Consider the following 11,022-nt stretch of genomic DNA (forward strand, 5'->3'; position numbering starts at 1 on the left):
GTCGTGTCGAACTCGGCAATTGCCGAGTGGTACTGCCACTGCCATTTTGCACCAGTCATCGGAGCGAAGTGTCGCGAGTTGGTTTCCGGAGTAGGTGATCGGACTTGTGTTTATGTCCGTCGCATGTGACTTCTGTATTGTAATACACTTTTTGTTCTTGAACGTGACTTTACAACTGAATTCTAATACAACAACTTAGTCGAGATTTTGCGCGTCCACGTAGCAGAGACGGCTGGGTACGAGTCTGGGAAGGAGTCTGATGTTGAACACGAACTCGCTGTATTAACGATTTAGAACTATGATCTCAACGCGAAGTTTGTATCATTTTAATAGAATGCCACATATTCATCTAATGTCCGCAAGACAGGAGGGAAGTTTCTTCTGTGTTTTGTACCGCGCCTGAGTTTGTGAAATTGATGTCCGGCCGAGGTCGGAAACGAAAGATCATCGCAAAGCAGATATGATTTAAGACCGTGACGACCGACTGGAAAACGGTCCTACATCGATTATCAGGTCTCACAGAGACGGCGCGGCGTAAGATCGGGAGCATGGCGGAACGTTGCGTCAGCTCTCTCAACCACATCTAACGCAGGACTTGAGAATTCGTGATTGCTTCAAGCACGGGCGGTTTCCATATTCAGTCTCGATCATTCCGACATGGTTCACCTAATTTCCAGGTTTTTACCAATTGTCGCCAGGGCCAATATTGCGGGGAATGGAGATCCCAACCAGTATATTTACGGTTGCCACTCACGCTTAGCGCTACGACTGGTAAGACCTAGTCACCTGCTAACAATGGGCCCCAAGATCTATCTTCCACGTTCAGTGCTGCCATATGCTCTTTTATGTGTTGGCGGGTCATGGATGCGTGACCTTGTTTTTGCGACTTGCACATCAGCGAATAGACACTGGAACTCATTACCGGTGCACCACATGGCGCGCGATGCTCATGTATAAAGGGAAGAAGTGGGTCGATCCCAATGGGGTATTAGTCTGAGCAAGTCAGACTTCTCAGAGACTTAGCCGGCACCCTTTCGTTAGCCACACTCTCGTATTTTGCGACTTGTTGGTTTGGGCTTGTTCCCGCTTGCTCCTTCTTGATCCGCAACGTGTCTCCCCGCAGCTACGATATCCTACTGGGGTGAAAGGGGGGTAAGTGTCTAGTTGTAACCCATTCCTTTCTTTCCTGCGGCGCTGATGCTTCTCAAGGCTCAAGTTCTTTGAGTTTCTAAGCTTCCTGAGCTGTTCTGATTACTTACTACACTTGCTACCTGCAGAGAGCTGCAGATTCCAACGTCCTTGCGAACGAAAGTGATGGATTTCAAGAAGAATATCACGTCTCATCAACGTCTTCTCCTCTTTACGGCATTAAACCTTTTAATCTTCGTACATGGCGCTTCTTCAGCTTCCTTCCCACCAGCACAGTCGCCGTCCCCTCGCCGTCTCCTTCCACCTAGTAGTACCCATTCTTCGCCTTCTTCCTTTGTGGGCCTAGGTTGCAACTTTGTGAAGGATGTATTCAGATCCACATTCAACAACTTTTACGTTGATAACGGCAGCCAGCTTCAAAATACGGAACCTAGCAGCGCTCCCACTTTCTCTCCCACTCCCAGTCCGCCCCTCGCAAACCAACAACCCCAACGCCGCCGCCCTCCCTATGCAAAGCGTGATGCTTTCTTCCCTCGCGATCCTGGTTCTAGTACAACCACGACGACAGCAACGACGGTCCAAACGAGCGTCCCTAGCCCTTCGAGTCCTTTAAATGCAAGAATCCCTAATATCGGTCCTCAAGCTCCGAAACAGGCTTGGTGCCCAAGTGAGATTTTTTGTAATGGAGAAGTAAGTTCTCATTTTTCTTCCATCTCCGGGAATAGTGGTTCTGTTTGCTGATTCATTATTTACGGAACACCCTTCTTTCTTGATTGCGCCACTTCCATAAACACGGAATTGGCGATTTGGCGATTTGATAGCTTCTTCAAACGATCAACATTGCACAGTTGTACTCTGATTCGAAGACGTTCGTGGACAAGCCTACAAGGCTTCCTTCCAATCGGACGCTTGACGATTTTTACGGTATTGTCGGTGTGGGACCCAGTCCCAATCCGAACGTGACGTATGGGGAGTTGGTCAATTTCGTGGATGCTGATTTCGTGCGTTTCCCCGTATATCCCCAGCTCAATTCTAATACTCACCCCCTGCACTTACGCTACGAACGCTTACATGTGCGCGCATGCATGCATGCATGTGTGTGTGCCTGCCAACTGACCTGACAGCAAGGAGAAGGTCTCGAGCTCATCCCGCTTTCACAGCAAAACACCACACCTTCTTTTTTATCTCCTCTTAGGATCCCTGACCCGTTGGTATTGGGGTGGTCGGGAGTAGTTCATTCGTATTGGGGTGCGCTCGTGAGGGGGACCGATCCGTCTAAGCTATGTACTGGAGGTGCAGCAGGGTGCGAGAGCACGTTGATACCGCTTAATCATACGTTCGTCGTCCCCGGGGGTAGGTTTAGGGAGCAGTATTATTGGGATTCGTATTGGATCGTTGAGGTGTGTTTGTGTGCCTTTTTCCTTTTCTCTCCCGACCCCCTTTCCTTCCCCTCCTATCGCTCACTTTCGCTTCACTATACGGCATGATACAGGGCCTCCTCCAATCGGAGCACTATTCTATCGTGAACTCGACGTTGCAGAACTTTATGGATGAGTTGGAGATGATTGGGTTCATACCGAATGGAGGGCGGAAGTATTATTTGAATAGGAGTCAGCCTCCTATGTTTATGAAGGTGTGTGTCGTTTTTTGCGTATCTTGGTCGGCCTGCTCCTTTCTTCTCTCCCCCGTCCCTGGAAGTGGTGACGACAAGGGGAGCGAGGAGCCCTTATCGATCGAAGCGATGTTAATGTGGCGACGAACCGCTGAGATCGAGATCTCACCTTTGGATTTGCTTGACGTGCCTGATCGATATGACTCATCAATTGGTTTATTTATTTACTCACTCTTTTTTCTTCCCTGTCATTTTGGGGACAACACATTGTAGATGCTTTGGGCGTACGTGAACGCTACGGGGGATGTGTGGATTTTGAATAGAGCTATTCCCCTCGCTGAGGTGTGCTTCCTTCTTCATTCCTTGTTTATGCCATGGCTCATTCGATGCACGTCCCTTCGAATACTTCCGCACCCTATCTGGGCAATCATCGGAAATGGAATTTGGGATTTGGGGGGTGGGGGGCATGTTTTTAGGTGGAATTGGCGTGGTGGGAGAAGAATCGGACGATTAGCGTTAGGTCTCCATATACCAGGAAGACGTGGGATGTTGCGAGGTACGCGGTTGTGAACAGCGCGCCTAGGCCTGAGGCATGTGCAACACTCTTCTTTTCTCCTCTCTCCACTTCCCAACTTATATTTCACCCACTCGTCACTGGCCACTGCCCTTGGGTGGGAGCGAGTATGGTGATGTGGTCGGCAAGAGAAGCACTCTTAACTGACTAATCCGTTGGTGTTCCTTTTTTTGGTGTATTATAGGGGTTCTTGCAGGACTACTTGGCTGCGAATGGGCCTGATTTGGTGGTTCCGTATAATGAGAGCCAGAAAGCCGATTTGTATGCTGAGTTGGCTAGCGGGGCTGAGAGTGGGCATGACTATTCGTCTAGGTATGTTTTATGGTGGATCCGCCTGCTTTCAGGAAGAAATGCTGATATTTCTGTCTCTGTTGCCGTCGTCGTCGTTGTCAGATGGATTCAACAGCCTTTGCTTGGGAATACTACCAATACGACTCCTGCGTTGAGGACGTTGAACGTGAGGAAGACTATTCCTGTTGATTTGAATAGCGCTCTTTGTGAGTCTTTTTATTTCCTCTTTTGCTTTATTGAGCTCGAGAGGGACACAAGGCTGATGAGATGAATTAGACAAATATCGTCTATTACTTGCGGATCTCTACGACCTTCGAAAGAATGCGGGAGCTGCAGACCATCAGCGAGCCTGTCATCACCGTCACATTGCCTCGAACCTCAAACAGGCCATCCTAGATCTATTCTGGGATCCAAAGAAATTAGCTTTTTACGATTTTAATATGACGTCCAATGCGAGAGGGACGGTGTTTACGCCTGCTGCGTTTTGGCCTTTCTGGAATGGAATCATACCGAAAGAGGTACTTGAGAGCGAGGATAAGGCTAAGGAAGCGTTTGGGAGTGTTAGGTTGGTTCTGAGCAGGTATAATGGGACGTTCCCGGCTAGTTTTTTGGTCAATGGATTGCAGTGGGATGCGCCTAAGTGAGTTCCTTTGATTTAATTTCTTTCCCCTCTTTTCTCAATTTTACCTTCGTGTTTGTACTGTTTGATTGGTAGTGCATGGCCACCTCATCAGTTCATTATATTTGAAGCACTCAAGTCTCTACCGAAGAGTATTACCAGCAAACCGTTGACACCATTGTCAGCGAACGTTTCGTCGTTCTCACTCATTCCGAAGGGCCAATTAGGATTCACTGAGAGCGAACTTCCACTTCAACCTCTCGATAGGGGTGGATATGCGAGTGGGGATATCAATGAGGTCGCTGTCGCGCGTGGTGGGGGTACAAACGGGACTACTGTGGTTAATGGTGGGAATGCAACGACGAAGGAGGATTGGGCTAGTGCGCTTAGCAGGGAATTGGCGAATCGGTACATATCGAGCGTCTTTTGTTCTTGGTGAGTGCCTTGCACTTTCTCTTTCTTGGTCCATTTTTCAAATTGTTTGGCACTGACCTTTTTGTTCTCGTTGTGTGTTTATAAAGGTACTCGACGGGTGGATCAATTCCTGGTCTTTTGGATCAACTTCCTCCTCAGGAGTTGAATGCGACGAATTCGATTGGGAGTATGGGACATATGTTCGAGAAGACTAGCATGTTTGATATTGATGTTGCGGGCGGTGGTGGAGAGTATACCGTACAGGTAGGATTTGGGTGGACCAATGGTGTCGGTATGTCGCGTTTTACTCCCGTACGGTTGATCGCTCAATATCCTCTTACGCCCCCCCTCTTGGCTAGCGCTGTACTTTGCGTCGAAGTACGGGAAGATCATCGACAGGCCTCATTGCCCTGCTATCCGGATTACACCTACAAATTCTACGAGGAGTAATCATTTTTCGAAACCATACGCGCCATTTGAAGGGATGAGGATGGTAGGCGATCCTCTGTGGAGAAAGCATTAGCAAGTGGAAGAAGAGTTCACCTTGCTTTTGATGATCAGTATTAAGACGAAATATGCATGGTGTATGAAGCATGGTTTGCTTTTTCTTGTTTCTCTTTGCTTCTTGTCCTTCGCACGGGGATAGACCACGGTTGTCCCCGCTGTTTGACAATTAAAATCATATCGAAGTAATGTTGCAGTTACACTCTGAGAAAAATGCGACACTCCGAGGGATCCACATACTTGGCCACACCAACTACTTAGAACATGGTGGTGGATGCATGGATGCATTCATTTTAAACCGCTGAGTCACATGTAACGGGGTTAAGAAGTTCACATCCGCGCGTCCACGAAGCAGCGGAGACGGATGGGTTCGAGCCCGCCCGCAGTCCGGAAGTAATGTAGAGGAAAGGGAAGTATGTAACTGTAACTGAATACATATGGCGGCCCAGCGCCCATATATTTATACGCTGCAATAATATGTATTCTGGGGCAGACTCGTACCCAGCCGTCTCCGCTACGTGGACGCGCAAAATCTCGACTAAGTGGTTGTTATATTACAATTCAGTTATAAAGTCACGTTCAAGTACAAAAGTGTATTACAATATAAAAGTCACATGCGACGGACATAAACACAAGTCCGATCACCTACTCCGGAAACCAACTCGCGACACTTCACGACAGAAAGAGATTGCGGACACGTGAAGTTCCCACGAAAACATAAGTCGCACAATGGATCTTTTGGTGTTAACCCATGCGGTCTTGTACCCAACCCAACCCATAGCACTTGGGGAGCACCTTGAGGGCTGTGAAATTAACACCTGGGCATGGGCGGAAAATCAACCCTTATATATTACTTTGATCCTAAGATACAATTCATGCTCAGTAGTATAGGTGGCACAGCGTGAGCTAGCTATATAACCTTTTTTGGCTGCGTATGTTCGATTCTCACTTGGTACAACTTTTTTGTGTTCTCCTGTGGAATAGTTGTAAAATTTGTGCACACTAAAGAGCAAGGAATGAGAAAAAACAAAGGTTTACCGGCTGAGAATCGAACATACACAGCCAAAAAAGGTTATATAGCTAGCTCACGCTGTGCCACCTATACTACTGAGCATGAATTGTATCTTAGGATCAAAGTAATATATAAGGGTTGATTTTCCGCCCATGCCCAGATGTTAATTTCACAGCCCTCAAGGTGCTCCCCAAGTGCTATGGGTTGGGTTGGGTACAAGACCGCATGGGTTAACACCAAAAGATCCATTGTGCGACTTATGTTTTCGTGGGAACTTCACGTGTCCGCAATCTCTTTCTGTCGTGTCGAACTCGGCAATTGCCGAGTGGTACTGCCACTGCCATTTTGCACCAGTCGTCGGAGCGAAGTGTCGCGAGTTGGTTTCCGGAGTAGGTGATCGGACTTGTGTTTATGTCCGTCGCATGTGACTTTTATATTGTAATACACTTTTGTACTTGAACGTGACTTTATAACTGAATTGTAATATAACAACCACTTAGTCGAGATTTTGCGCGTCCACGTAGCGGAGACGGCTGGGTACGAGTCTGATTCTGGGGGTTTTCTATGGGCAGCGCTGATGCAGGCGCTTAGTCACCCATAGAATATTCTCCGATATTCCAGTTTGGTCCACACATGTAACTCGCATTCCAACAGGATACGCGGTTCTTACACTGAGATTGAACGACAGTACAACTGAGGAGATCATCAATACAAGGTGCGTTATTGGTGTGTAGCGTCATATAGCTAATTCTTGGGAGAAGCCAGCTTAAGTGTACTTCAATAAGTGAGAGTATGTTTCGCATCATGCATGCGTCTGGCACCCTGAGCTATCAACGCCATCTCCACGCTGACGTAGGGCTAACCCATGCTAGCCTCCTTCTGTATCTTGATAGTTCAATGTAGAAACTACTGAAAACAGTTTTACAGTCTTGGTGACGAACGGACATTGTCAGCGGGCAAGACGGAGACCTCGGGCGGCTGTCACATCAGCACGTTCTGTGGGCACGCTGCGCCAGGCCAAATGTCTGGAATCAACCGGACAATCGGCTCGCAGCGCAACAACACGGGCAGGAAAGCACTCCAAGCAATGGCATCTGACCCGAAGCGCGCAATTTGACACGCGTCCCTTCAGCTTCCGAGCCCGGATCCCGTGCTTGGTTACAATACATTTGTTGGCTGAAAAGTCCCCTTATACCTATAGGCTGAAGGGCAGCAAGTGGCCGCTAGCGCCTTCTCTCTTGGTCCACTAAATCCTATCCCTTCATGACTCCAAGCTATATGTTCATCCTCTTCAGTGCTATAGCACTGTCTATTTGCTTGCAGACCGGCAATGTGGCCGACCCGGTGAAGGCATTGCACAATCTTCGGCGGTGGTGGACAAGCATGTTTGAATTACTGGAGACTCGCCTCGGGAAGGGGGTGTCGAGCATTGTGGATCTACGCGTTGAGCGGGATACCTGGACAACAGCTATGACGGATTCGCGTAGTTCTCTGGACAGAACAGTAGCGACGAGTTGGCCTCAGGCGCCCACCATTCCCACGTGTGTGCCAAATTCTCCTTACCCGTTGGATGCGCCGTTAGTGTTGCAGCCACCAATAGCACAAAATCAAACTTGGTGTCGTAGCGAAATATTTTGTCCGGGGTCTCCGGTGCGTTCGTTTCCTGCCCCGTCTTGGTGTCGAATGAATGTCTATGTCAATGGCTAGATATTACAAGCGATTAACCTAGCGGGGCTTTACAATGACTCTAAGACGTTCGTGGACAAGCCGACGGTCACCTCCACCAATGAAACGCTCGAGTACTTCCATTCTATTTTCGAAGGAGGCGTTTCTGGTGGTGATCCAGCCAATCCTATGCTTACGACGACCTATCAACGATTAATAGACTTTGTCAATACCAATTTTGTAAATCTCTCGTCCGAACTCCTATATTCCCCCTAACAGTCTTTCTAGAAAAGCGAAGGACTCGAGCTAGAAGAAATATCCCCATGTGTTATCGACCCATCCCTTGATAACTCCACTCCTTCTTTCCTCTCGCCTACTAGAATTCATGACCCTCTTATGCTCGGGTGGGCTCACATTGTCCATGGATATTGGAGCCAACTCGTGAGATGTTCTAAGCAGGGCGAGATATGTGATGGAGTCAATTGCGAAGGCACCTATATTCCTATGAATCATACCTTTGTTGTTCCTGGCGGTCGATTTAGAGGCAAGTCCGGGGCCGACAGCAGAAGGGAGAGCAAACGAAAGATCTGATGGAGCCTTGCTAGAGCAATATTACTGGGACTCGTATTGGATAATCGAAGCAAGCGATCGAGTTTAGTTATGGTGCTGATACCTGACTCTCATTACACAGGGACTCCTTCAATCGGAATACTATTCGATCGTCAATTCCATGCTGCAAAATTTTATGGACATGATCGAAAAAATAGGATTCATCCCGAATGGCGGGCGAACATACTATTTAAATCGGAGCCAACCACCCATGTTCATGCGGGTATATAATCATATGTTCGAACTCCAGGACTGTGCCTTGCTCTAACAATAGTGCTTGTAGATGGTCCATGCGTATGTCAGTGCAACGAATGATACAGCCATACTCGACCGCGCGCTTCCCCTCGCTGAAGTATGCTGACGAAATCAATCTAATCGTAGCTTTATTCAACTGACTCAGTTCTGTATCCGAGGTCGAGCTGGCATGGTGGTATACTAACCGGACAATCAATGTCACTTCACCGTACACAAATCGTACCTGGGAGGTTGCGCACTTCGCTGCTGAAAGCACTGCTCCTCGTCCCGAGGTGGGTATCATTCGCTTAAACTAACCACACATACAAGCTGGAACACCTTCCACTAAAGGGCTTCATCCAAGATTTCCATGCCGCGAATGGACCTGATATATTAGTACCATTTAGCGAGCAGAAGAAAGCGGATTTATATGCGGAGATTGCGAGCGCGACGGAAAGCGGGTGGGATTTTGCTTCCCGGTAAAGCCCGATAATTCCATGCGAGGGCAATGTGGTTTTAACACCAAACCAAAATAGCTGGCTTCGGCAGCCGATGCTAGGAAGCATTGATGATACAATGCCAGCGTTCCGCACGCTGAACGTACGGAGTACAATGCCCGTCGACTTAAACAGTGTTCTCTGTGAGCATTTCTTGTGTGCGAGGGTTACCTCTGTAGATAACACGAGGTTCTTATAGACAAGTATAGAATGCTCCTCGCCGACCTATACGAACTTCGTGATTCCTCTAAAGACCAGTGCTTATCCCGTGACCTCCCCCATGCTCAACAACCTAATGACCGGCAGCGTGCGGTGCACCATCGCGCAGTAGCCAGTGTGATCAGAGATGCTATACTCGATCTCTTCTGGGACGCGGATCGCGTAGCCTTTTATGACTTCAACCTCACTTCAAATGCTCGAGGGACAGTCTTCACGCCTGCGACTTTTTGGCCATACTGGGATGGGATCATTCCTTACGATGTTCTCTCCAGCGAGAAAGTTGCCAAGCAAGCTTTCAGTGGTGTGAGACTCGTGATGGCCAGATATAACGGGACGTTACCTTCTAGCTTCTTCGTCAACGGACAACAGTGGGATGCACCGAAGTTAGTTGGTTTTCGTTCTGACTTTTGGCCCAACGTGATTAACGGGATATTGTGTGCAGTGCCTGGCCACCTCACCAGTTTGTCACCTTCGAAGCACTACGATCTCTGCCATCAAACATAACGACCACTCTTCTGACCCCTCTTTCGGACACCGTTACTACCTATTCCCTTGTTCCTCCCAATCAACTCGGTTTCAGCGAATCCGAATTACCGCGTCAACCGTATGCTGATGGAGGCTACGCCAGTGGCGATATAAATGAGATTGATTATTATATCGGCGAGAATGAGGCAAGGGTTCTCAGTGGGACAACGGTCATCAACGGGGGTACCGCAGCTATAGGCGAGACTTGGGCAAGCGCTCTTAGCAGGGAACTGGCCAACAGATTCATCTCGAGTGTATTCTGTTCATGGCAAGTATCATCGGCTTAATCATCACCAGATCTTTTTGTTGATCGCATTGTTTATTCCAACCACAGGTACTCAACTGGTGGATCAATCCCTGGCCTTTTAACTAGGCTACCTCCCGAGGACTTGGAAGCCACCAACTCGGCTGGTAACGATGGCAATATGTTTGAAAAAACCAATGTGTTTCACATCGATGTTGCCGGCAGCGGAGGCGAATATACGGTCCAAGTAGGCTTCGGCTGGACAAATGGTGTTGGTGAGTCATCCAATCGTAGGCGAGATAATCGGATTTCCGCTCACATTCTTTCGTTGATAAGTTCTCTGGTTCTTATCCAAATTCGGGACGATTCTCGACTCACCGAGATGCCCTGCCATACGGATCGCGCCCACGAAAACGACCACGACTCACTGCGATCTTATCCTTAGCCCTCCCGTGTTTGAAGGACAGCGTCTTGAATCGCCTGTTTGGGGAAAGAGGTATCATATTCGATGGGGCCATCGCATCCACGAACACCGCAATTTTCATTTGGCCCGACTGGCCCGATGGTTCCTTCATTAATCCTCCGCTCCCAGATGTACACGCATCTAACAGAACATCTATGTAGTTACAAAAGCCCCCGTGTCGAGTTGATGTTGTATTTCGCCCGAACCCATAGTGAAGCGAAACTAGAAAGGTTGCTTCGCAACCACGACCTTGCTTGCGGATCACATGCTACTGTACTGCTAATCATGAGTCTGACATTTTCTCGCGCAGCTGTTGAATGAACAGAGGAACTGTCAAATCAAAGTCACGAAAAGAGATAATTTGTGGGGAATCAGCGATAACGTGAAATGA

At 48.2% G+C, this 11,022-nt stretch overlaps 3 protein-coding genes across 3 annotated transcripts; all 3 read left to right on the forward strand.

Moving 5' to 3' along the window:
• Positions 1 to 1,390: 1,390 nt before the first annotated feature.
• EI90DRAFT_3146788 (Six-hairpin glycosidase-like protein) lies at positions 1,391 to 5,594 on the forward strand (the record flags this gene model as incomplete). Its single annotated transcript, XM_039065457.1, has 13 exons — positions 1,391 to 1,485; positions 1,701 to 1,839; positions 1,971 to 2,150; positions 2,274 to 2,549; positions 2,642 to 2,782; positions 3,035 to 3,103; positions 3,238 to 3,351; positions 3,520 to 3,647; positions 3,729 to 3,832; positions 3,903 to 4,266; positions 4,342 to 4,680; positions 4,767 to 5,022; positions 5,493 to 5,594. The coding sequence occupies 13 exons, from the start codon at positions 1,391 to 1,393 to the stop codon at positions 5,592 to 5,594; spliced, it is 2,307 nt and encodes a 768-aa protein (XP_038911819.1).
• Positions 5,595 to 6,374: 780 nt separating this feature from the next.
• On the forward strand, positions 6,375 to 7,292 carry EI90DRAFT_3019411 (uncharacterized protein; the record flags this gene model as incomplete). The annotated part of the gene is made up of 4 exons (XM_039057358.1): positions 6,375 to 6,564; positions 6,676 to 6,712; positions 6,777 to 6,890; positions 7,103 to 7,292. The coding sequence occupies 4 exons, from the start codon at positions 6,375 to 6,377 to the stop codon at positions 7,290 to 7,292; spliced, it is 531 nt and encodes a 176-aa protein (XP_038911820.1).
• Positions 7,293 to 7,438: 146 nt separating this feature from the next.
• EI90DRAFT_3019412 (Six-hairpin glycosidase-like protein) lies at positions 7,439 to 10,792 on the forward strand (the record flags this gene model as incomplete). The annotated part of the gene is made up of 13 exons (XM_039057359.1): positions 7,439 to 7,825; positions 7,883 to 8,080; positions 8,129 to 8,281; positions 8,532 to 8,672; positions 8,733 to 8,801; positions 8,863 to 8,976; positions 9,035 to 9,162; positions 9,220 to 9,323; positions 9,380 to 9,782; positions 9,842 to 10,178; positions 10,259 to 10,269; positions 10,298 to 10,443; positions 10,614 to 10,792. 13 exons carry the CDS (start codon positions 7,439 to 7,441, stop codon positions 10,790 to 10,792), a joined length of 2,370 nt encoding a protein of 789 aa, XP_038911821.1.
• Positions 10,793 to 11,022: the final 230 nt, after the last annotated feature.

This window comes from Cantharellus anzutake (assembly GCF_015039405.1).
Source record: "Cantharellus anzutake strain C23 chromosome Unknown EI90scaffold_58, whole genome shotgun sequence".
NCBI lineage: Eukaryota > Fungi > Basidiomycota > Agaricomycetes > Cantharellales > Hydnaceae > Cantharellus > Cantharellus anzutake.